The sequence below is a fragment of the Idiotropiscis lumnitzeri genome, chromosome 12, assembly GCF_059441095.1.
Source record: "Idiotropiscis lumnitzeri isolate Australia: NSW breed Sydney's pygmy pipehorse chromosome 12, RoL_Ilum_1.0, whole genome shotgun sequence".
Taxonomy (NCBI): Eukaryota; Metazoa; Chordata; class Actinopteri; order Syngnathiformes; family Syngnathidae; genus Idiotropiscis; species Idiotropiscis lumnitzeri.
In genome coordinates, this window is record NC_142402.1 from 13627493 (window position 1) to 13654767 (window position 27275).

Below are 27275 nucleotides of genomic sequence, written 5' to 3' on the forward strand. Positions count from 1 at the left end.
TGGCTTGTCAATGTATTTTTATGTAGCTTTAAAACAGGTATACTTTTTTCTTGCACGTCAGGTTTTTGAACTCTTAATATTTTTTTTTGTTAGATCTACAAATGTTTTTGGTAGAAGTTTTTTGACCAGTGTTTTTGATATTTCTTTCAAAGTGAAATAGTGTACCGATTTTAAAAAACGAATTTACTCAAGTGCTTTTTTGTACAGCATACTTCTTTCGTTATTGAGCTCTTTGGCCAGCAGAGGGCACTGTTACTCTACACTGCTAAAAGAAAGTCCAGCCGTCAAAATGCACAACTTTATTGAAATGTAAATAGCAGACTCACATATTAAGCAAGCTTGCAAATGTACAAATGTTTTGTTTTTTTCTCCCTTCAAATGATCACGTTTGACAGTGAATGCATGCTTCTTATTAACCATACAAAACATGAGGATGGGATGTGCGTGACGGGATTTCTTTTTGTGTTCTGCTGCAGAGGCGCCTTAGAATCGGCTGTCACTCACAAGTCGGTACAGTCAAACCGTGCCCACCCAAACCCACTTATGGTTACTGGGGAGAATCAAAGAATGAACGCGACAGCCAGGTGAACAACAGGTGCGTACGTGCGTGTGTGTGTGCGCATCACGAAGTCAGACTGCGGGAGAGGACTCCATCACCTGGCAGATTTGAGCGAACACTTGTTCAGGTGACCTCTCGGCATCAATCTGCAAAGAAAAAAAAAAAGTCAAGCTCGCAAGTACTAACATCTGGTGCATTCATTTTGCAAAATTGTGTCAGCAAAAATATTTTTGGGGAATATTTTTCATTTATTGTATTTAAAAAAAAATTCAAATATAACTACCGATAGTTTAACTTTCTTTTATTAAATGATCGGTTGATGAATTGAATTATGAATTTTGAAACCCCGCCCTAAAATTGGTTCGTTAAAATATTTTACGAATCATTCATTTTCCCCCAAATAATAAAAGAATATCAACATAAAATATTTGACATATTTAAATTCAAAATTTAATTTGATCAATTGTTAATTAGTAATTAATGCTAATAAATAAAATGAGCCTGAATTATTTTCTTAAAATGAAGCTACATTTCGCACTTTTGCCAAAAGCTGGTTAGTAAAAATATTTTAATTTCTGACTTCAATTTCATTAGTTCAGAATAAACCAATCACATTCAAACTCCTTTTTAAAACGGAAGTGTCAGCAGACACTTGCCACTATTTTATGTGCCTGAATAAAGTTCAGATGTTCTTTAATAGTAAAGTAAAGTAAAGATGTTCTTTAATAGTCCCACAATGGGGAAATTTGAGGCTTGCAGGCTTTTCATGTTTTTTTCCACCCCAATTGTATTATCCATCCATCCATCATCTGTACCACTTCTCCTCACTAGGGTCGCGGGGGGTGCTGGAGCCTATCCCAGCTATCTTCGGGCAGTAGGCGGGGAACACCCTGAGCTGGTTGCCAGCCAATTGCAGGGCACACAGAGACGAACAACCATCCGCGCTCACACTCATACCTAGGGGCAATTTAGAGTGTTCAATCGGCCTGCCAAGCATGTTTTTGGAATGTGGGAGGAAACGCAAGCACGGGGAGAACATGCAAACTCCACACAGGACGCCCGATGCTGTCTCTCACTGTGAGGCCGTCGTGCTAACCAGTCGGCCACCGTGTCGCCCCCAATTGTATTATACAGGTCATAATTCACATTACTGGTGGGAAAACAATTTTTAATGATTTATGTTTGTCTCATTTTTTTAATTGTACCACAAAAACCTGGTATTTGAATAGGGGTGTGCAGACTTTTTATACCACCTGCACATATTTGCCCAGCCCTCCTCAATGCTTATGTATCTCTGGTGTTAGCTTTCCATGACGCACTGACCATGTGCAGAAGCTTCTTTCCATCGTAGTGTTCCACCACCGGCTCCGCGTCGGCCCAGAAGCTGTCGGCCCTCCAGCAGGGGGCGCCATCTTTGTCAGGAGCTGACACCATGGCCGGAGTGGAACTCCTGCGGCTCTGCAGACGACTGGTGAGAGTTTGAGCCGAGCAGCTGAGCAGGAGCACTGCGGTGGGCTCACCCATCTGACACATGCACATACTTGTGTTAACTTCCTGTTGCTCCTCAAACCATAGAAGATGGGTGCTCCGTACCCACCTTGGCCTCGTACAGCTGAGCCTGTCTCAAGTCTACGGGAAACCCGCAGACCACCACACCTCTGGCCTGACGTCGAGTTGCCGCTGCCGCCGCCACCGCCTCGCACAGCACATCCATGGTAACATCCTTTGAGACACACATGGCACACCTCAACCAATCACATTCTTGTTTGTCCCGTGTTTATGTCAGGCCACAAGCTGATTGGTGGACATGACCTTTTTTTTTTCTCCCCTCCAATTATCTAAATAGAAGTGATGAAGCACCAGTGGCTCTCATCTTGGCCTCTCTGTGACATTTCACTTCAAAACTCACCTGTGTGCACACACGCACACGATTTGACGCCTTTGAACCTGTGTGGCAGCGTTGTTACGTGTGTGCGCTCAGTCAAAGTCGACCCAAGAGAGGTCACTGCTGACATTTCCCACATTAAAGTGCACAATCACAAACTGCTGAGCTTTGAAATAAAGTGACCGATGTATCTAGTATACCCAGTCGCAGCTGCATTTGGGACCGCAACCGGGCCTTCTTAGGGGACTTAACCAGCCTTGAAATTTGACCAAAATGGCGACTTCAAACAAAATGTCCGACTTCCTATTCAATGTTATGAATTGGCCCCTGAAATTTTTTTTCCTTGCGAATTGCATTTGGCGTCCGGCATTGAAACTGGCAGCGATGGTGGCTGTTGTTGCATTCACTGACCTCTGGCAGGGGCTCTCCTCTCTGCAGGACGTCCCGCAGATGGCGCCCCCTGTCGCCGGGAGTCTGCATCTCGCTGCACAGCAGGTCGGCCAAGGACACACGACGCAGGCCAAGTTTGTCCTCCATGCGCTCGCACTGTGCGCGCTTGCCCGAGCCCGCCGCACCTGTAGGCATGCGCACACACGAGGTGTGATTCATTTAAAAATTGATTTTTCATCAGTGATGCAACTAAAGTTTTACGACAAGATTTTCTTTTTTTGTTGCACTGCCTCCGAATCTGTCTTTGCTTTTTCTCTAGCACATCAGGTTTTCATCGTATTTATATGATAATAATAATAAATGTTATATAGTAATATATTAAGTAAGATTTATGAATTAGGGGTTAGAGTACAGCAACTGGTGGATTTTTTTCCCTTCATAGCTATAAATTACAATGAATGGTAAAATCCATAATGCAAAGCATTTATTGGTCAAATTTCAAAACAATAATTGAAAATATTTCAAACAATTGATTGACAATAACTTGTGTCAAAAAGTATAAATGTTCTTAGTATTTTTTTATGTATGCATAAAATTAAATCAATAAAACAGAAATTTTGGATGTAGAAATTGAGTAAAAAAAATGTTAATAACATTTCAAACCTAGTGTTTTGACTCACTCATGAGGCTAAAGACTGAAATAAGGTCGTTAGATTGTGCAGGGGCATCAAATGCGTGTATGCCAATTAATTTCCTTTGCATGTCTTCGTGTCAGGATGGAGTTATTGTATGATTATTATCATGTTGCAGATGATGATGTGAGCTGTACTAGTAGCAGACAAACATTGAAGTCATTATCGCCGCACTGCTTCCACTCTGTTCAATAAACCATCCACAGGCGGATTGTTTTCTTTTTCTTTTCCTCTCTCCTAACGAATCACTAGAGAAGACCGATTCCGTGTGGATTTGATGGGTTGCCATGACGACTACGGTGCTGGCAGACTGGAGCAAAGTCACAGCTTAAACCTTCTTGCATTCTTCTCGTTAGTGTGCACATGGCTGCAACTTGGCCGGAAACAAAACATTTGAACGGGATTTGCCAATACTACTCAAATACTGAGAAGTCTTTCTCTTTTGTCTAGTTTAACTTTGTGTATATATATATATATATATATATATATATATATATATATATATAAAAATAAATAATTGTATTCCCTCACCCTCTCGGCCCCCTGCCGCTGCAATGTATGGGGACTAAGGCGAGTAGTCTTGACTGTCGTCTCGTGTTTGAATTCAGTTCTGACTAATGAGCTCCGCTACACCATGTTGTGTGTGTGTGTGTGTGTGGGGTGTGTGTGTGTGTGTGTGTGTGTGTGCACATACCCATCAAAAAAATGACCTTAGGCTTTTTGGGCAGTGTGCAAAAACCTGTCAGAGGAAATGAGAGCAAGGTTCACTTCAGCACGGACACACAAACATAAGTCACACACGCACACGCGCACGCACGCGTACGTGCACAGGTGTATGCAGAAACAGTGTTATGGTAAAAACAGACAGCTCCATGAATTGGCTTTGATTTTTAGACTTAGTTACATTGACAACTCCATTTGTTAATTTTTAACTAAGTTGATCGTTTTGGTGAAAATGTCGAGTAAAATCATTGAATATTCGAAATTGTCTCTGATGCTGACAAAAATACAGACGAGGTTCGTTGCAAACTAGCGCTTGTTTAAAATACATTTTGCATCCAAAAACGTGCTGTGCATTACGTTCAATTAAGATTAAATTGTCTTTGAGTATGCTAATTGTGTAAGATGTTAATGAAAACTTGCCGTTTTTAAGTCAATTGGTTCCGTTTTTTTATGTTTACATTAATTGAAGACTACTAGATCATTGAAGATGACATTTTTACACTTTTCAGGTTGATTGTCTCAAGATTAAATTGTCTTTGAATTAACAAAAACATGTTCAGATCATTAGAGACTAATATTTTTTAGCTTTAAAGTCTTTAAAGTTGTGCAAAATGCATGTTAGGTTCATGGAAGACTAAAACATTGTCTTCCTATTTCCGTAAAATGTGGTTCGTTCACCCAAAAATATTTTTGCTAGATTCATTGATGATTCCGTGTTGTCTTTGAGGTTTATGCAAATTGGTTTGATGTGTGGCAAAAGTACCTTGGATTCATCAACGAGATTAATTTGACAACATTTACAAAAACAAGTCAATGAAAACTCTTTTTGAATTGCCCTTGATTACAGAAACACGTACGCGACGTCGTCGACATGCCGCGGCGTTGCGTTAGCGACGCGACGGCAAGCTGGAGATAAACATCAAGGCCTAATTGGCCAGCCCTCCCCAGACAATTACACAATTAATGTTGATACCCCCCTGAACACACACACCCCCACACACCCCCAAACACACACACACACACACTGAGCCGAGACATTTAGTGACTAAAGGTGGTGATGGAGGTGAATATTTTAACATCGTCAACATTGACTCACTTTCATCGCTTCCTTCAGCGTACGCGATCGCTTCTTCTTCATCCTAAACACACACACACACACACACACGCACGCCCACACACAGTAAATACACGAATAAACAAAGCACAAGAGGATAGTTCGAGGAAAACAGACAGCGATGGAAGGGACCAAAATTGAAGTTGATTTAACGGGTATCTGTGTGTTACTTGAGTACTGTGGCGCCTTGAGATATGAGTGATCCAATATGATTTTTTGGGTGCAGAGAGTGAAATATTCTTCAAAAAAGAAGCGTCCGGCTATTTATTGCCACTCTCAGTTGAAATTTACGGTCAAACTAAACATAAAACAACGACGATTCCATGCTGTGTATTTAAAACCACTGCGACGACTAACAAATGGCATCAGATAAAAAAATAGTCACAGGCGTATATTCTTTATCCTCCGCGTCGAACAATGACTGTTTCTGTGTTTCCTGTGTGAATACTACTCTGACTGAGCAATTGTGACATCGGTATGTGTCTGATACTGCCCCCAGGTGGCTAAGATGCACATACCAGGTGGAGCTGCACAAAGAGCGTAACTTTTTTTTAAAATCCGCATTGGGATAACAACACAACGTATAAAAATAGAGAGGTAACGTGATAAAAGATTTTTTTTCTCAGTACGAGCACGATCGTGTTTAAAACTATTTTGTGTGAAGAAGATAATTATCTTTTGTATTTTTTACTGGGCCAGGTTTATTACAACAAGTATTGTATGTAAGTGGCCACAGAAAGTAACTTTTAATTATCAAGACCATTCTATTTTTTTATTTTCACTTCAGGAGTTGACTCTGTACACCTCCAAATAGCCAAATGCAGACTTACAAGTGTAATGAATAACATTTAAAGAAGTGATTGATTATATGATTTGAGCTTTAAGTGTGATTTCGTTTTGGATCTCTTCTGACTTTTAGACAAGCGTGTGCAAGACCAACATCGCCTCCGTGTTTCATCTCACCTCCCACAACAAATGAAGAAAAAATAGTGAGTGAATGTGTGAAAAGCGAGCGCAAAGTCATTGCGGCGCTAATTGTTTTTTTTTTAAACTGTTGATTTAATTGTTTATTTATCAGAAAGCACGAAAGCATTGCAGTGTGAATTGCTTTTTTTTTCTTTCTAATGTTGATTTAATTGTTTATTTAACAGATGCTGTAAGTTGTTTACACAGCTTCCGACTGCCCACTGGGGACCTGCTGTGCAGATGAAAAAAGGTTCAAAAGCTTCGTTGAAGAGTAACACAGACAAGTAAGGTTACGGCTCATTGAAGATTTGAAATTGTGTCTTTGATGTTGACGTTTAAGGAAGATTCTAATTTTTTTTTTTTTTTTTTTTTGTTAAACACACGAATCAAGATTTTGATATTTACAAAGACACAAAGAATTAGAGATGTCTGATGTTTACATACATGGATGCTCGGTGCACGAAAGATTCAATTGTCTTTGATGTTTTTGAACACAGTTATACTAGGGTCACTGTTTTTATTTATTTTTTTGTTTATTTACCAAAACGCAACTTACGTTAGGTTCATTAAAGGCTAAACTGTCTTTGATGTTGACATTTCCTGAAGACTGGAGCTAGTTTTTGATGACCGACGTGTCTTTGATGTTTACAAAATTGTCATTGCTAGCAAAAAAGAAGCTACTTTTTTGAGGATTAAAACATCTTACCTCATCGTTCTTTCCTGCAAAGTCACACATGTTGCATTCGGGCAGCAGACTGAGATCCAGCTCATTTGGAGCTGTGGGTGATAAAGTATAAAACTGTGTGTCCATCAAGACAAAAATTCAGAGTTTGCATAAAATCACCAAAGCAACTTTGCGACTTGGAAAACAAAATGCGCGGTGGAAATGGGTTGTAAGTAACGCTTCCCTTTGGCATTCTTCACTCCCTCATTAAAAAAAAAGTGGGTTAGACTGGAGAGCGACAGCAGCTTGCATCTCTTAGCATTTCTTCGCGATGCATGCATTATGAATTATAAAGACACTTTCAGAACGCAGCAGGTTCTGAGCAGGGAAAAAAGAAAAGAAAAACTCATGGACTCTGCTCATCATGGGCACAAACCAAGTGTCCAAAGGAGGGCAAAAAAAACAAAAAAACAATTTGTGACAAACAGCTTGTTGATTACAATTCATGTTGAGATTCTAACTGACGTATATTTGAAGACTAAACATCATTGATGTTTACATAAATTGAATATTGTAATTTTTTTTAATGTAATTTCATGTGAAATTGTCTTTGATGTTTAGAAAACTTCAAAGTACATTAGCTTGATTGAATATTCCAATTGTTCTGTGATGGCTGCATTAATCAAAGACGTAAAATTGTCATGAATATGGCTCATGAATTATTATTTGTGGTCTTTGATGCGCCGAAAAACGTACAGTACATTATGAACATACAAGTTTTCGATAACATGATTCGGATCACTGAAAGTTCTGAACTGTCTTTGACATTTATGAAAATAAGGATCAAATAAAATGATCCATTGTCTTTGATGTTGACAAAACAGCTCAGGTTCTTGGATGGATGGATTTGGATCAGTTAAATTATCAAAAATTCTTGAAACTTGGCTTTGATTCCTATGCAAACATATTCAATGATGACAGTAAATAATATTTGTTGTTTTCAGACATTGATGACTCAAAATTATCTTACATTCACTGAAGAGTATAAAGTGATTTTGAAAAATTGGGTTTGTTAAAAATACCTTAAAACACAAAATCTTTGATTTTAACAAGCCATCTATGACAAGTTTATTAAAGACCGTATATGGTCTGATGTTTAGGAAAACATGTACTGTACAAGAGACTCTCTGACTACAAATTAATATTTACAAAAACATACATTTAGTTTACTGAAGACCAAGAAATGATAAAGTATTGATCTGAACTTGGCCCTCGATCTTGAAGAAGTTTTCATGGCTGCTCCGATACAAAAATGTCTCCTATCAGTGGTATGAAGTCACCACGTGGACACTTTGAAGCTGTGACTTGAATGAATTGAAATCTGTTGACAACTCCTCTTCCTCCGTCTGCTGACATTTCTCGTCCTGACGTCACGACATCCAAGCCGTCATTCCCACTTGGATGACACGTTTCCTCCCCCACATCCTCTTCGTCATCATCGCTACCCAGCTGCTCGTCCAGTTTTCCTTATATTTTATTTTTTTGCGGCAGTATTACAGAATGCAGAGTGCCAAAGATTTTGGACGATCATTGCCGAATTCACAAAGAATGAACTACCGTCGCTGATAGCACCTTCGATTGCACCCGCAGTTTGCTTCGTCGTATTCGCAAAGGATATTGCGCTAATGACATACGAGCGCAAACACGCCCACAATTTTTGGCAGTACAAATGCTGGTTTTTGTGCAAAGAACAGCGTATCCGAGGAGGTGCGAATTGAATTGTACTAGCAGAAAACTGTTTTCAATCTGCAACGAAATTCACTTGCATATCTCTTTTCATGTCCGCATAAATCTCTGGAAAATATCAAAACAATGGCCTCAATATTTTGGACGATATGAAAGTGTTTTTCCTGATTAAGCGCTGCTCTATGCGTGCTTTGTGAATTAGATGCTATCTATTTGTTACATTTCTAACGGTTAGCGCCACGCAAACGCCACACAATCTTTTAGTGAATTTGGTGTGGTTACTCTGAGTAAGAACGCATCATGTCATGAAATAACAGATGGAAAATCCCCAATTTGTGCGCAGAGGATCACAGATAAAAAAGGGATGAGGAAGAAGAGCAGATCATCTGCATCAAAATGTAACTAAATTTCGATTTAATCGACAAAATAACTTGGAAAACTCCAACATGGCAAAATTTAGGTGAATTAACGGGCGTGCACAACAGCGTGGAGTGAAAACGATGCTAATGCTAGCGCTAATCACAGCTAAGGTCTCCACTTATTTTAACGTTATTTTTAATAATAGGCAGGACACACATTGGCAAACTGCAGTAGGACTCAGACCATCTAGGTCTTGGTAGGTGCTGCTGTTTTGGTTCGCAAAAGTTGATATGGGCTCAGCAGTAAACAGTTTGCTGTTTTTGTGTGAGAAATTAACTGAGACGCATGCGATTTGTTTGCATCTAATTGAGGCATCGATTTAATTGAGGCATCGATTTTTTTCATCACTAACTTGCTTCCTGGCATATTGGGATATATTTAGACTCAAACACGGCCCCCTTCAGAGAGAACACGTGAAACGCATTCGCAACGCTGCATTATGCAACCGATGGCAAGTAGCCGCCACCTGACCTTAATGATTGTGCGCGTCTCACAAAGATTACCTAGCCCCGCAATGCCGGTTGCCATGCCAACAAGGGCCGTAACTAGGGAGCGTGTGAGAGATTTTATTTTTTTTTTCTTACTTTTATCTCACCTTGCTGCCTGATAAACTCACACCCCTGCAGATGTAATAAGAGATAATACAGTACATCGATCAATAGGGTGGAATTAAAAGGCCACATGGAATGGGGGAGGAAGGATTTCCTCAGAGCTCCACCTCTGCCTGGAGAAGGTGCTGAACAGCAAGTGTTCATGATAGAATCTTGTACAGTCTCCTTCTTTTAAGGCTGTCCAACTCTGCGCCCATGACACAACATGCCTTCCTCTCCCGCTTACTGAGGTGAGAAAATCACTTTTCTTGAACGTGGCCCCCGCAAGACACAGCTTTACTGGACTTGTGAGGACGTCTAAGGTGGAGCTCTGCTTTCAAGCACGAGGTGTCAGGTGCATGTTGGTCATCCAATCCAGCCTTTCATCTGCCACTATTTCAGTGGTCTCGCTGCTGTTGGTTCGAGTCACACCATGTGACAAAGTTCCTAATCAGTGTCTTGTACTCATTCGTTCCACACATTATACAACCCACAATCAGTGTCGCCATCAAACCTCTGCATTTGGCGGAGCTTGGAGTGGTACGAGAAGGTGTTCCTGTGCTACTGACAGCCGTGGATTAATACCCATCTCTGACAGTTTGTCCCTGAATCGCAGAGGACATTTGATGTCCAAAAATGTAAACCTCACAGCCCCCACGCTTATAAGTAAGTAAGAAAAGGATGAGTAGAGGAAGAGCCAAGATGGGATTCCAACCCAGACATTTTGATAGTGAGGCAGATGTTGCTAGCATGAGGCCAGCGTGCGGCCGGCATCGAGTTGTTCAGCTCGAACGAGAGTGTGACGTTACCCGCAGTGGACTCTTGTGATGGGAACAGCTTGTTGTCCAGAGTTGCGCTGATGTCACAGAACACCTCCTCTTCATCGCGATCTGCATCAAGCTGAGAGACGAGAAAATTGATGTTCAGAAGATCACGTCGACATCAATTATTTGCTCATCAAAACGGAAGGCATTCAAGTTATTAAAGATGATGTGGAGATGGTATGTTTAATAACGCAGGTGTGAGACGGGCATCTGGAATTCCGTGAGTCTTACGAACCCCTCCCCGTCAACAAACAGGTTTCTGGTGTCAATGAATAAGACTCGGCCAGCATCCGCGCCCCATCCCACCATCTCCCCCCGTTGACGAACATTCCCGCGTTGAATTTTGGTCCGACGACATACCTGAATAATACTCAGAATAGTAGCAAAGTATTTTACAAAACCCAATTTAAAAAAAAAGTTGCACTTTCCGAAAAGTCCCCTTCAGCGTCATGTGGTCGCTTCACAATGCCGGTTGCGCGAGCACACAAGGCAAAAAAAAAACAAAAAAAAATCGATGAGATGTGAGGAGGCCGATTGTCATTTGAAGCTCGCCTGTTTAATGAAGCTCCTGCTGGGTTGCAATTAACACCGACTCTTCTAATGATCTGCCCATTAGGCATTAGTGTGTATAAACACACACAAGCATGTACACACTTGGCATTGATTCATGGGAGCATTTAAAAGACCACTTTATTGGGATAGAGAGCACCTGCACAAGCTAATAAGAGGCCGTGCAAAAATTAAAAATTACAAAGCTCATTTTTCATTGTGAGGTATTCATTTAATGATCGTGATTGTCGTAACTGTGATAAATCATACTGATACGAACGGAGGCATGTTGTGAAGTGAGTTGAGGTCGCGGCCACCGTGCAGCGCTCATATTTCAAATTCACGCTCTTATCTTGAAAAACTCGTAAGTCAGGTCATTTGCATCTCAAGGCACATCTGTACTTTAAGTTTTGACACAAAAATAAGCCTCGTGGAGGTGCTGCAGCTTTAGAAAAATGAAGAAAATGTTTTTGTAGCGTGAACCTAAATTAAAATTAGTTAGTTAGCATAGTCCTGCCAAAATGTAGGATAATATATATAATTTTATTTACAGTGACGATGAGACCCCGCTCCTGGAAGTACTTGACCAATGGGATGGTGTTTTGCTTAAAGTTGGTCAGACGCCGGTCGATGGCTTTGGGGTTGTCGTCGGGGCGTCCCTGCTGCTCGGCCCGCCGCTGCAGGCGCTCCTTCAAGCGGTGGGTGGTGCACGCCAGGAACACCACCACGTCGGGAGTGCAGATCTGGTGGGAGAGAGGGAACACCGATGATAAACCGAACATTTCTGTCATGCGCTCTATTAATATTCCAGCAAAAATAGCAGACTTGCTTTTGTTTCTCGACGCAGATTTGAGTGACATCAAAGTTCCTGTTAGCATGGCAACCACAAGTATGGACTAAATTCCAGCTAAATAACTCCCAGGCACTGAGTTTCTCTGTCCATGACTTGGCAGCTAGGTCCATCATTTTCAAGCAGCCAGACAAAATACAGGGAAGCACTATCATGCCAAAAGCCAAAAAGGTAAGCAGAGCTGCAGTTAGCCAAGACTAGCTAAAAACAACGTAATAGAGTGAAAAGTTTTCTAAAGTCTTATAATTAAATGTTTAAAATGATTAGACATACATTTTACTTATTCTTATTTTTTTAATTTATTAATAATATGAAAATATATGGAAATGACAAACAAAATGACCCTAACTGAAACACTAACTAACTAACTAACTAGCCCTATTTACACATTTGCGCTTTGAAGAGATCCCTAACTAGTCTAACAGCCTTTTCCTCTTGGAGGAGGTACGTAACTAGCAACAGTCGCGAACATTGATGAAAAAAAACATACTTGGTGTCAACTAACTAACTAATTAAAGGACTGAGTGACTAACTGAGTAGTAAAAAAAATAATGAAGCGAATAAGTAGATTTGAAGGTTTCTAAGTAGCTAATTTGCTTGTAAGAGAGGATACTGAAGTGAGCCACACAAGCCATCCTTTTCTTCACACCCGTAAGCAAATACTGTGACCACATTGTGTGATTATGAAACATGCGATATGATTATGAATTGTGAAGCGTGTCTGTGTCACAGTTACGGTGTGTCAATTGGGCTCGTGGAAATAGAGCTGGCCTGCGAGTCAGCGACTTCTCATTTATACGCCGCTAAACATTAAGAGGCTTTAAATGCAATAAAGCTTCGCTAAAAGCCATGCGAGATTGTGTCACACTTGCTGTAATCGTTCAGCTGCCAAGTACTTCACAACTTCGACTCGCGCCAAAACAATAGCCTGCCCACATGACACATTCATTAGTGAGCATGAAGAGCTCACCGTTAGCTTGCTAGCAATTAGCATTGTTGCTCAATGTTTACAGAATTATACAAGTCAACACATGTAACTGCGTTATATTTTAATCTTTGCGTACTAATCATTCTTCAGGAAGGCTGTTAGTGATTAAGAGAAACATGTCGCAAGTGTTAGATTTGATGTTAGCCTAGCCTGATTGGCTTAGTTACTCGATATTTAACGCTGGTGTATTGATATTGCGTTGTGACAAAATTGGAACAAAAGATATCACAGTATTGGTATTTTGTTAAATTCTTGGGTGAAAATGGATTAATATTTGATGTTTGAGTATCAATCTGATACAAATGATACATGCCAATATCAACATTTTTTCCAGCTCTAAGACGAAACAATAATTGATGCTTGCATATCAATACGATAGTGCAAATAAAAATAAAAAATACCACACCAGAAATTGGTATTTTGTCGCGCTTCAAGTGTGCTTTTTATGGGAAGATTGCCACTGCCAACATGGCCGCCAACTAGACACGTGTGTGTGTGGGGGTGGGTGGGTAGGCGTGTGTGGGGGGTGTGTGGGTGTGTGGGTGTGTGTGTGTGTGTGTGTGTATAGCTACAGAACAATGAGCTGTTTTGCGTGGACTGGACACTATTTCCTGAGTTTGAAGGTTGCGTGTCCATTAATTTGAGGTTCCTCTGTATATCATAGTGTTTTACTTTGCCACCATACATACTCTGAGAAAGCCGGTGTGATAACAGAAAACGATACATCATGATATCAGTATTTTGTCCCACCCGTTGATTAAATCTAATTTGCATTTTGTTTCTGAACCCTGAGTGAAAAAAAACAATATGGTACACTACGATCATTTTTATATTTGATCCCACTCAAGTTAAAATTGTTTGATATTTATTTAATACTCACCTGGTCCTCAAAGGACAAAGCCTGCCCGACGTCTCTCGGGAAGCCATCGATGACGATGCCGTTGGCATCTGGGATTTTCATGATCTTCTGCTTGATCTCGGTGATAGTGGTCTCCTGCAAAACACAAATGGTCAATCCCGGATGAGGTTTTGTTTTTGGCGAGCAAGACCTTGTCAACCAACATTTTTGTCAGTCAATGCTCAAATTCTTTTCTTTGCTTGTTGGCTAGGAAGAATCACGTGATTGTAATGCGTCACAGAAATTCCTCCCAAGTTCCCCTTTCCAGGCCGAGCTAAAAGCACATAAATATTAATAAAGACGAGCCTTGACTTAAGAGAAACAATGACAGCAGCACACTAGCGGCCGATTTATTTCTTTATTTCTCCCACGCTGTTTTCGAGTGCAGCAACGTGACGGCGGCCGAGCTCACTCGAGGCCACTGAGTGCCAGCATCGTTTAGCGTCACTTACTTCTTCCTGACTGCAGGAGGAGGTCATCACAAGCAGATGCACGAGCGGTATGCCACTCTAAAAATAACAACTTGAGCAAACACGCGCGACCATTCCACTTTAGCGAGATTCCATCAGGTGGATTAATGTTGGCGCTTTGCATACCTTGAAATTGTCCACCAATTCAAGATTTCAGAATTTTGAATAATGTTTTTCCCATTTCAAGTAAAAATTTATTGATATTTGACATGAGCTAAAATTAAAATCCTCCTTTAGTTAAAACGGATCAACAGATTTAACGCTTGTGATTCAATACTTCACTTTGAGAGGAAAACGATTTGGTAAATCATGATATCAGTTATTTTGTTCCACCTCTGGTTATGTTCAATTTAACTTCGAAATTCGATGCGTGTTTATTGATAATGTAGAGTGAGGTAAAAACGAACATCACAATGTTGATATTTTAACCACCTCCAGTTTAACTCATCCATATTTTTTGCTTGTATATCGATACTGTATTGTTAGAGAAAATGATACATCACGATATCGATATTTTGTCCAACCCGCTAGTTAAAATTGATCAATAGTTGATGTTTGGGGATCAATACTGTACTGCGGGAGAAAACCGAATGATATATCATGATATTGGTAGTTGGTCCCACTTCAGGTTAAAACAGGTCATTAGGTCACACATTTGGATCAATAATGGTATGTGAGAGAAAATGATGCAATACATCATGATTGTTGCACGAATAACTAAAACGAATTGATATTTGGTACTGTAATGCAACAGAAAACAATACTTTACATCATGATATCGATATTCTGCCCATTCTGTTCAAAGTAGTTGAACATGGCTTCTTGGCACTATTGATACTGTGCTGGAGAGAAAACGATACATCAAGTAAACAATATTATGTCCAACGCTTTGTTTTGTTGCAGTCTTAGTGATCAATATTTGACACGCATGTATCGATTTTGTGTTGAGGGAGAAAACCAAATGCTACAGAAACATGCCGCACGTCTTGATGTGCTTGGTAGCAAATGGAATGCCCGATGGCCATGAGTGACTTGATCACATCTAATAAGCTGCGAGTCTGACCCACTTTGCTGTTTTTTTGACAGCTTCGCGTCAGGCCATCTGGCGAGCGGCCGGAGAGGAAGGGAGGGATGCAAACTCTGCAGTTACGGAGGACGATTCGTGAGAGCGCTCGGCACCGTCAGTCGTGACGTGGGCGGTGGCGCCGAGTGTTTTTCGGCATTGCACTTTTCCGCATCACCGGTTCATCTGTGTGGACAGCAGCTGCCTCCCCCAAAACAACCTCACACAGTAAAAAACATGATTTTTAAGCGCTAAAGCTCACATTCAGGGTCATAATAAAACTGTACTGTGCAAAGGTCTTGTATTGTGTGCAATATAAAAGGGCAGGTTTAATTGTGTTAACTAACTAACTAACTAACTAACTAACTAACTACTTTCATAATGCATTTGCAATCCGAGAAGACTAACTAACTAACTAGTTTCATAATGCATAAGCAATCCGAGAAGACTAACTAACTAACTAGTTTCATAATGCATGAGCAATCCGAGAAGACTAACTAACTAACTAACTAACTAACTAACTAACTAGCTAGATAGCTAGCTAGTTAACGAACTAACTAGTTTCACAATGAATTAGCAATTTGAAAGCACTAACAAACTAACTAACTAACTAACTAGTTTCATAATGCATTAGCAATCCGAGAAGACTAACTAACTAGCTAGATAGCTAGCTAGTTAACTAACTAACTGACTAGTTTCACAATGAATTAGCAATTTGAAAGGACTAACTAACTAACTAACTAACTAACTAACTAGTTTCACAATGCATTAGCAATTTGAGAAGACTACCTAACTAACTGACTGACTGACTGACTAGTTTCACAATGCATTTGCAATTTGAGAAGATTAAATAACTAACTAACTGATATTGTCTCACAGTCTAGTGCTTGATGAAGGTAACTAGCAAAGTAAAATAGATATTGGCACTCAGTTTTGCACTTGAAGGAAGGAATTCACTTACTAACCTAACCTAACCTCACACTTTTCTCTTGGAGGAGGCAACCAGCTATAGTTTGCAGTCACAGTATGGCACTTGAAAAGATAACTAGTGAACCAGAATGGATATTGGCCCACAGTTTAGCACTTGAAAAGGGTAACTAACGAAAACATATCTTGTCTTTTAAAGAGGGAATTAATTAATTACCTGACTAACTGAATGGGAATAATAATGTGAAAATTCCATAAAGTTGTGAACTCTTTTTTTTTACGCCCATGTTGTACCGATCAGACAAGCGTTGCCTGGAGGAGTCGTCACAACTTCTCATTGAGGACATCGTGTTCCCCTTCTTCATTAGACGGAAAGCTAGTTGTGGCAACCCCTGTTCAGTTGGGGGATGCGCGGGTTAGCACGCCGCTGCTGATATTCATACTTGATGCTTGACGTAAGAAAAAACGATACATCACAATGAGGTCAAACGTCTTTGACAAACAAGAAGGCTCCATTGCCTCCATTCAACGTTTGCAATTGACCATGACGCGGATGATTAAGAATCCACATCTGCTGTGAACTCATGTTTCATTGTTAGTGTCATGTTGAGCAAAATAATACAACCCAGGGGGTATCCCTGTTGAAGTGCCCCGCAGTGTTTGAATAATATTAGACAATTACATTGATAAGTACACAAACCGAGAGCCGTACCTCCAGCCAGTCTGACTCATCATCTTGACACTAATGAGACGCGTCCGGCTCCCCGCCTTGCGACATCAACACCGCTAATGAATGTCTCGTTATGTACGATGGTGTTCTTCCTGTGACTTTCTTTGACTACCTGCGGTGCCAGCTCGCCGTTAGTGATGATCTTGGCTATCAGGCTCCACTTCCTGTTGCTAGTGGCATTGTGGATCATCTTCTTCCGCAGCAGCTCGCCCACCGACACGTACTGGAAGCCGTAGCGTTCGGCGATCTTCAAGCACTGTGTTCCCTTGCCGCTGCCAGGACCACCTACAGTCGTGAAAAAAAATGTAAATGAGACCACACCTGCTCCTTCCAGTGCTCGTTCATTTGAATCGTCTGATATAACTAAAAGTACATTTGTTTGGACAAATAAAGTGATACAAAAAAAAATAGCTCAAGAGTTAACCAAAATCATTGAAGTTTTATCTTTTAGACATCGATTTTTTTTCTTAATAGACACATGTCCAGTCCAGTCATTAAAATGAACAACAGATTAAAAAAGGAGAATTTTTAATTTTTTTTTTTTTTTTACATGACTGCATGTCCACAAGGAGTGTTGGCGCCCTGCTTTGCGTGTGTATGTGTGAGAGGGAGATTGAGCGAGTGTGAAACATTGTGTGCGTGGGTGTATGGCAGCGAGACACTGCTTTTGAGAAGGCTGTTGTGTGTGTTTTGTAGGGATGAGGCTGCTGGTAAATTTTGGACTCTGTGTGTGTGTGTGTCTATGTGAGCGTGGGGGGCTGATGGAACAGGTATGCGTGGACTTGCTAGATTTTCTGAAAAGCATCTTTTTTTCTCACTTGCTTCATTTTGACGGGAAAAACAAGCAAACAAAAAGTCTGATTGATGTTTGATGCTTCTGTTTATAGCAATACGGATATTTTGTCCCATCATTAGTTGAAGCTGATTGATATTTGACACTTCAGTATTGATACGGTACCATATGAGAAAACGATACATGGCATCATATTGATATTTTGTCCCATCACTAGACAAAACTGACTTGACCCTTGTTTGTTGATACTGTACCAATATAACACCTTACGATATCCGTAAGACAAAACAATAGTTTGCGTCATGATATCAATATTTAGTATCCCTCACTAGTTAAAACTATTCCACTCTTGTGTGTTGTTACTGTACCAATACGACACAAATTATTGATACTTGTGCGTCGATACTGCCGATTTTGAAGTAATACCAGACAAGCTATGAAACGGGTCAGCTTTTGGAATTTGTATGTGCGAAACGCAGGTGATCATATTAGTAACAATGTCAATTGTCTCACTGACATGTTTGACTCCCCCTGAACATGACACTCTCCCCTTAGCGCACAGCTGACCGGCTTCATTTGCGAGATTAATGACAGGCTAATGTGGGAGATCTGATTAGGCCAAACACAGTGAGTGACATCCAGCCAGGCAGAGCTAAGTAGAAGAAAACCAGGGGGAAAACCATGCTGCAAGAAGCTATTTTTAGCTTCTACGCAAAGTAAATAAATATTCATTTAGATTCATTTAGGTGCCTGGAAGAGCGCGGAAGTAATAAGAAGCAGCTCATACTGGGAAGAAAACATCAGCTTTCTGGATGCTGAGAAACAAAAATTCACAATAGCGGCATGTCTTTATAATAGATTGGTTTTCCACATCTGCTTCTAGTTATAATTATGATTCGTGGTAATAGAAGTTTTATTATTAGTAGTAGTATTATTATAACGGATGTTCGATATCACTTATTTTGGAGCCATACCAGTTCGAGTATTCATTCTTGAGTCGTACCAATACCAAGTAACGGTACCTCTAGTACTTAAGATACATGCAAATTCAATTAACTCAATGTCATTGTTTTTTTTCCCCTTAAGTATCGGTGGCTGGTATTGTCATCTTTTACAACTACTCAATATCTTGAAATAAGGAGGATATTTGCCTGAAACTCATTTTACCGTATTTTCCGGACTATAAGCCGTTCCTTTTTTCCTAGATTTTGAACCATGCGGCTGATACAATGGTGCGGCTTTTCTGTGGATTCTTCTTTCACCCGTAGGGGGCGCTTTATAGTTCAGAGACTATGGTAAATAAATCTTGATTTTTTTTTTTTCTCTCGGGTCTGTTCTGTTTTAATTAGTAAAGTTGTTGCCGTGTTAAAAGGCACTGTTTTAACAATATGTTTATGTACCTTTATGTGCATTCACAGAGCAAAATCGTTCTCCACATGCGGCAACACATTTTTTTCAACATAGAAAACTGCGGATTAGAGCCTGGCGCGGCTTGTATATCATTTTATTTATTTATTTATTTATTTATGTTTTTATTCATTTATTTTTTTATTATTTTTGATTTTTTTTTGTTGCTGTGTCTTATATAAAGGTGTGCCTTATAGTCCAGAAAATACAGTAATCATGCAGTGAATGCTGCGAGACCAGCAGTCACACAAAATCTGTTGTGCTTCAAAAAATGTTTGCCTCCTGTTATGGTCGCGCTGATCTACGGCATTCGCACTGATGTTGGTGCGTCTAAAAATATATTTCTGCTTCTTCTTCTAGTGACAGAGCAGCCTTCACACGAATGATTCTGTGCTTTAATGAAGTCATCTCTCTCTTCATGTGACTCCCGGGATAAGCATTCACACTGTTTTTTTTTTTTTTTTTAAAGGTCCTCCTGTTGTTTGAAGCACGAGCTAAGCATTCACACTGCTGTTGTAGTGTCTTGAAAAATGTATTTGACTTTGACTTCTACTGTACTCGTCATCATTAAGTAAATGCAGAGAGACTAGCATACACACTGTTTTTATTTTTTTTTTATGTCTTCCTCCTGGTGGAATTATAAGAGACAAACAATCACATTGACTATTGTGTCAAAAAAGACAGATCTCGAAGACAAATGTAGCGTGTTTGTTGTTTACCGATGACGAGGATGACTTTGGGCCGTGGCCTGGATGGATCAAACACTTCGTACTCCTCAATGAGCTCGGCCGTCTCCGACAGGTCTGAGTCGCTCTCGATGGAGAACTGGCTGATCGGAGGGAGGCGCTCGTAACGTCTGTAGGGGAAATTGGGACTGTCGGGCATCACTGTCACACGCACACACACACACACATCCATGCATTAGCATAAGTGCATGTGGGAAAATATCATCACGCATGACTCAGCTACCCATCACGCTTCATATACTGTAGCCTGTGGTGTCAAACTCACCCCCAAAAAAACTAACACGACTGCGCTAATGATCACGTCTGTCATGACATTGTTATCATGATGAGCAGATTAAAAGAGCAAAGGTCTGATTTGATATTGATTTGGAGAGCAGTCGCTCAGTCCGTGACAAGCAGTTTGTAATTAATGCCGAGCGTAGGATTCGTACTAATTTGCCTTTTGCTTCAAATGTATTTTTACGGTTGTGCTATTCCAGTGTGATTGTTGAGGGACAAAGATTCACACTGAAGCATCAACGAGTGAATGCTGAGAAACAAGCATTCACACAAATGTGTGTACTTCTTGCAGTTGTGCTATTCCTGTGTGATTAATAAAAGTGTTCACATTGATGTTTTGTCGGAGAGATAGATTTTTTCTTTTTCCAGTTATTATTATTCATGCGCAATGCTTAGAGACTCGCATTTACCCTCGCGTGTTTGTGCATGAAGAAATGTCTTCCTGTTGTGTTGCTCCTGTCTGCTAGCTCAGAGACTATCGTTCACATTAATATTCTATCTCCAACACATTTGTCTTCTAGTTATTCTTCTTCTGTTACTAATGCAGAGAGATGAGCATCCACACAAACATGTCAATGGTCTTCAAATGATAGCATTGCCAGGATGCTTTTTTGCTAATTATATATTCCACCCATCGTGTAAATGCAGTGAGAAAAGCATTTTCACAAAAAATTGTTCATCTCTGCATAACAGTGACATTTATCTTGCTGGCTTTGCACCTCGAAACTTCTGATTCTAGAATTGTCCCTAATCCACAGTATCTTTTGGGCTAAAATTTAAAATATTCCTTCTTCTGTGTGAATGCTGAGAGACAAGCATTCACATAGATCTGTCTGAAGCGCAATTTGTCTTCTAATCTTTATTGGAGCCTAAGCACAGACATAAAAACTAAACAATTTATTATTAGGATTGAAACAAAATTCGACATAAATTATAACAGAATGTAAAAATAAATAAATAGGAACTTTTATACATTGAAATAAACAGGTTATCTGCAGTTTTGGTTCAAAAGTATTTCCAGGAATTCTCAATTGGCGTCCCTGAACTGCAATTCACCAGCCTGCCACCAAAATGGACCTGTGTCTACTATTTTTTAATTTTTTTTTTAGAATTGCATGGCTAGTAGGAGCGGACATAAAGTAACAAAGTCAGCCTGTATCATAAAAACAAACATCACAGCCACGATGTTTGAGTTTCAAATTCTGACCACGTTTTGCATTCGAGCCACCGCTGGCATGTGCAGACGGGTGAATGAGGCGTCATTTCTTTTGTTAATAATTAAATCCTGAGCAAAAAGCTCGGTCCGAGCCAGGGTTGGGCGACTTCAAACCCGAGAGCCATTTACGGCCAACCGAAACAAAATAAAACATTAAATGCTGATTATCTATAATAATCATGCAAGGTTGCGTCGACCCTCGGAGGACTCCACCATCACGACTGCGTGTGTTGCTGTCTGCCTTGCAGGAGGGATGCCCGTTGAGATTTATGGCCTGTGGCACTTTCTGCAGGGGGATTAAATCACAGTGCAGATGGGTCCAGACTGGAAACTAATAAAATTGGCTTTCGCTCTCTAATCTCAACAAACATAACACAAATCTCGTGGTGGACTGCGGAGTGGGATTTCCAAATATCAACACCACAGATTGGAATGAGAGATGCTCTCTTCATCCTGAGAAAAGATGAGTCCGCAAATACGGGCGGAGAGCGTTAACATTCTCGCTGTTGTCGTTAAGTCTCCTAAAAAGATTTGGCGTGTGGGTGGAGTTAATGCTTGTCTCTCAGCATTTTCATAAACACTTGTGCTTTAATGCTGAAAGATAAACAATTACACAGATGTTGTTTTCGTCCGAACTATATTTATTTGCTACTTCTTATTTTTATCATTATTACTTGAATGCTGAGAGAGCAGAATTCAAACTAATGTCTTTGTTTAAAATGTTTTCATTTTTTTTCAGTGAATTCTGAGAGACAAGCATCCACAGTGATGTTGCCGTGTCTACATAAAATTTGTCTCATTGAGTCTCGTTATTATTATTAAGTAAATGTTCAGAAACCATACTTCACACTTTTTTTTTTTTATGCTTGAAAATGTCATCTTTCTTTTTTGTGAATGCTGAGAGATAAGCATTCATACTAATATTGTGTCGAAATAAAAAAAATCTATTTGTTTTCTAACTTTTTTTATAAAATGAATGCTCACGTGCATAATTGCTTGTTGCCTTTAGTTTGTTATGGTATGCTGTGATTTTTGTTGTCCTCACTTGATTTCTTGACCCATCTGCATATTTTGTACTTTAAACACAGTTGTGATTAAATAATGAAATGACCAAAACTGAAATTAAAAACTGTATCTAAAAAAATTTTGGGTAAAGTAAAGCAAATTGTATTGCACTAAAATATTAAATACAACTGATTTGTACTTCGGCAGTGATTCTTTCGCCTACCACTAGAGGGAGCCGATTAATGGTAAAAGAACCACACTTGGAAAGTTGTTGATGCTTCGTTGTAAATTTATCCAAATGATTGCCTCACCGTTTCTGAAGAGAGAGCGGCGCGACTGGCCACCGTTGATGGGCGGCAGCGGCTTCTTCTCCTGCCCCACGAACGTGTCCCATCGCACCTTGTCTGGCCCGCCCAGCTCCCGCACCTTTTTCAGACAGCCCTCCAGGTAGTCCACGGGGTCATCGGGCCGGTGGTACATCAGACCCGTGAGCAGGCTCTGAAGGTAAATATGGAGAGTCAGACTCCAATTAAAAGAAACATCGAAAGGTATTTTGTGGCATCGTTATCAATGCACTTAAATAACAATCGTCAGTACGCAATAAAATGCCAGTGATTGCTTGCTTGTAGTAGATGATTGCTTCGAAGTGTGGCCTAATTAAGAGCATCAGCCCATTCACTGTACGCCTCCAGAAGTATGAATGGATTTCATTATTATCATTATGGTGGATATACAGTGGCGCTTCCTTTTGCTTTTCTGCTCAAAACATCCCGACAAGCGTGAGAGACACATTAGAAATCTTATCTTGGTCTGTTGTGAGAGTTAAGTTGGATGTATTTTCATGAGCGGAAATGTGTTCAATTGTGAGGCCAATGTTTTAAGCTACATGGAAGAAAAAAATAATGTTATTCATGTTTTCAAGACAAATTGAAGCGAATGAAGTAGTTTAGGCTCACATGAAAATGTAAACGTTACAACAATAAAGTATTTTTTCGGGGAAAAGAAATGCTAAAATTACGACTTGAGTCTAATAATTCGTAGGACTTCTTACTTGACTTTTTCCCTATGCCATATAAAAATAAAAAGGTACATGTATAAAGGCACAATCAAAATAAAAATAAAATTAATGAATAACGTGACAAGTCTAAAATGATATTACCACGCAAAACAATTGTTTGTTTTACTTTTTACCAATGAAAAACATTGTAATTTTACATGGAAAAGTCAATTTCAACATTGTTAGTTGTTCTGTTAAAAAACAAAAAAAACTTTTACAAAATAGTTGATTAAACGTACATGGGATTTAAGGTCTCGCTGAAACTAATAATACCAGAATAAAATAATATTTTTATGAAGACAAAGTTGTAAATTGATGATTTTTCAAATTTTAGTCAAACCTAAAAAAATTTAGTTTTTGGAAATGTGTACAAGATACACAAATTTCAAAAATAAATAAAAGGTTGGCGTATTACTAGGAACCTTTTTAAAGAACAAAAAGTCATACTCTTACCCTGAAAAAAAAAACAATGACCAAATGTGATTAAACAATAAGAATAAAGGAGTATTTGGCAAGTGACACAAGAGAAAGTGAAACTGAATGATTTTCTAAAATATGATAATTATTATGATAATCGGCAGTAGTCGTAGCATTGTTGTTAATAGAGGATATTACATGTTAATTAGCTTCACTGCCACGCTGGTTGTCCAAAATAATAAATTCACATCTGGGTTAATGTAAAGCTACATTACATAACAATAAGGTAAAAAATAAATAAATAATGAATTCAACAGGATGCATTGGACTGTACTTTTAGTGAGGAACATTATGTCCAACATGCATTCCACTTTAACGAGATTGTCAATTAAACAATTACGGAAGCTTGCAGGAAAACGTCTTGATGGGTGCGTCCCATGAATATTCTCTCTTGTCTGTCCATGTGTAGAATCGCAAGATATCGCAGCGAGAATCGTGCACATCATCTCCATGCATGCCTCCGTGGCTCACCTCAAAGAGTTGAGGTATCTCCCGCCGTGCCAGATACTCCTTGGCATCGTTGGTGTTCATCTCCTTTGAGAATTGCAACTTGTTTGCCTTTGAATCGTCTCGGTTTTGTTTGGTTTCTTTTTTTTTTTCTTTCTTTTTTTTTAGAGGGGGGGGTGGCCTCCTTGGCGACTCTCGATAAGTCACACCGCCGCAAGCTCAGCGCATCGTGGCCGTGTGCGTGCGCTCTACTCCCGGATTCCTGCAGGCGAAGCCACAGACACGACAACCCTCCTCCTTCTCCTCACTCCCTCTCTCTTCTCTCGCTCATGCCTCCCTCTCCATCCTCTCTCTCCCCCTCCTTCCCTCATCTTCCTTCCTGATGCAAATGCGGGCCTCAGCTGTCCCCTGACGAAAAATTCTGAATATATGTCACTTTTTTTGTAGACAGAAAATGAAAAACTCAAGAATGTAGGGTATTTTTACGAGAAGCTCTAATATTACACCGAAAATACAGTAATTTCTCCACAGTAAGGGGATTTTTTTTTTTTTTTTTTTTTTTTACAAAAAGTGATGCAATTTTACCAGAATAAAGTCAGGTTTGACAATTAATTATATAGTATTTTTTTAAAAGACAAAAATTTCTAAAATTACAATGAAAATGAAAAAATAAATGACGCTTCTCTTTGAACTCAGTTCCAGTTCAGCTCCCGTCCGTGCCACAGTACAGACGGCCCACTTAATGATTAATAATTACGTCCTGGTGGCTTCAATTGGTATGTCTGACACACTGGATTTGACGTTTTTAATCCAACCACTCTCCTCTGGTGTTCCCCAGGGGTTAGTGCGTGGTCACATCCTCTTTATGATCTGCCTCCCCCCTTCTTGACCAAAAATTCTAAAAATACAACCTCACATCCTCGGCAATGCAACTGACAACTCGGCTATACCTTTCATCCAATCCCACTGTCATTCTTCCTTGGCTGTTTGCAGGAAATCAATTTACTAAAATATATAAAGGACAAACAAGTATTTGGGCCTCACTGCAAAAAAAATAAATAAATAAATAAAATTATTATTTATTTTTTTTTTATTATTTATTTAATTATTTTTTTAAAGACCAAACGTCTTAATATTATGTGAACAGTAAAGTAAGTTAGTTCACCGGAGGCAATGATAAAAGCGGCACAAGATTTTGAGTTTCTAATCTCTACTGCCACCTGCGGCAAAAACATGAAATTGAACACCACTGTCTTGGTGTGCAAGATGCACTTTCTAAATGACAACATCATCACATTTTACCTTTGGAGTAGAAAGAAAGCCATTTGTGCAGCGTTTTTCAAGCCCAAGTCCCATCTCTGTACTCTCCACCACTCAAATTTCTGGTCGCGACTCTGAGATACATGACATCACATTGTTACCTAATTTATTGAAAGTGTATTAAGGCCTTATGGATTAGCAAAACAAGAAGTTGAATAATGGCTGATTTTTTTTTGTGGCAAAAGGTGACTTCACAAGAATCAAGTCTTAAAGTCTATGCTAATGAAGTTTACCAGAAAAACAAGATGGCAATTTGAAAATAATAAAATGAAAAATACGGCATTTTTACTGCAATGAAATCATCATTACGTTTTTTGTAATGACAATTCAGTTGTATTCTTACAACTGGAATGTGCGAAGATAATATTATTATTGTTTGTGTTGACTCTATTCGTTTATAGTGAGGCAGCAAAATGCTAATTAGATTACATTGGAGCACAATAATTACCATCATGCAGTACTGTTTATGTATTCATATTTATGTATCTTTCGCCTAACTCGCTGTCTCTCTAAAGCAACTACTTCATTAGAACATTTATTTTTCAGATACAGAACTGTAAACATCTAAAAATGCTGTGAGACGTCTTTTGTTGTATAATGTTGCCGCAACCAAGTATGTAATCCTTTACACGTTTGGCCAAAGGCAATCATTTAAGTTGTGCCACAGTAATATAATGTGTGTTATGATGGCTGGAAATAGAAAAGTGATCTGTTCCACACTTCTCACAAGATCACATTTTTAGGAGGAGGGGGGCATTTGATTTCCTAGAACTTTTTTACTTATTTATTTAGTTTTTTACTTAACAGCCTGTCAATCCTCACACATTTTGTATTGGACACAAAATGACATTTTAGTGGGATTTATTCACTTATGCAATGCAGAGTGGCATTGGCTGTTGGTCATACTTAATACTAATAGTCTATTTGTACTCACAAAGGTCACGGAGTCAAACCCTGCTGACTAATCACAGGGTACAAACAATACACGCATTTACAACGATGGATTATTTAGATTCTTCAATGAACCTAACATGTATGTTTTTGGAATATGGGCAGTAGCCAGAATGATGAATGAGTGTGAATGAGGTTGAAACGTGAAAAGTCAAAGGTGGAAGCTCTTTTCTGTTTTTTACTTTTATGTTGCATTATTCTCACAGAAGAAATTATTTCAGGCTGCCTCTTTTCATGTGTTTTAACCCAAGAGTTGAATATATGTGTCAGATCATTCAGTTCATATATAATTTATTCTATTTATCAATTAATTTTTTTAAACCATATGGAACGTGCTTTGTTACAGCTCCAGCATGTGTGAATGGCTTTGAACTTGTTTTCACAAATCATCCCTTTTGGCATATATTTTGTAACAGGGCACCACGGGCGTTATAAATCACTAATAAGCCTTTATTACATAAACGACATGATAGTTACTCCGGGTAAAACGTATTAAATAACTTTTATTTTGACACGCACGAACCGGATG

General features: G+C 39.4%; 1 protein-coding gene across 1 annotated transcript; it reads right to left on the reverse strand.

Moving 5' to 3' along the window:
* Nucleotides 1-284: 284 nt before the first annotated feature.
* Nucleotides 285-24788, reverse strand: ak5 (adenylate kinase 5). The gene is made up of 14 exons (XM_088310897.1): nt 24500-24788; nt 22806-22992; nt 19968-20135; nt 17161-17333; nt 13841-13954; nt 11674-11865; nt 10559-10649; nt 7036-7106; nt 5346-5388; nt 4221-4265; nt 2856-3019; nt 2157-2282; nt 1883-2083; nt 285-705 (listed from the first exon to the last, which is right to left on the reverse strand). Exons 1-14 carry the CDS (start codon nt 24557-24559, stop codon nt 631-633), a joined length of 1710 nt encoding a protein of 569 aa, XP_088167023.1. The 5' UTR covers nt 24560-24788; the 3' UTR covers nt 285-630.
* Nucleotides 24789-27275: the final 2487 nt, after the last annotated feature.

What these genes read in the sequence shown, in the direction of transcription:
- ak5 (XM_088310897.1), bottom strand. Translation starts at nt 24,559, where the DNA reads ATGAACACCAACGATGCCAAGGAGTATCTGGCACGGCGGGAGATACCT. An exon ending in TTGCAGGAAAGAACGATGAG is followed by an intron (nt 5,389 to 7,035) that starts GTAAGATGTTTT and finishes GTGTGTGTTTAG; the next exon opens with GATGAAGAAGAAGCGATCGC. An exon ending in GAAAGAAGCTTCTGCACATG is followed by an intron (nt 706 to 1,882) that starts GTCAGTGCGTCA and finishes TTTTCTTTGCAG; the next exon opens with ATTGATGCCGAGAGGTCACC.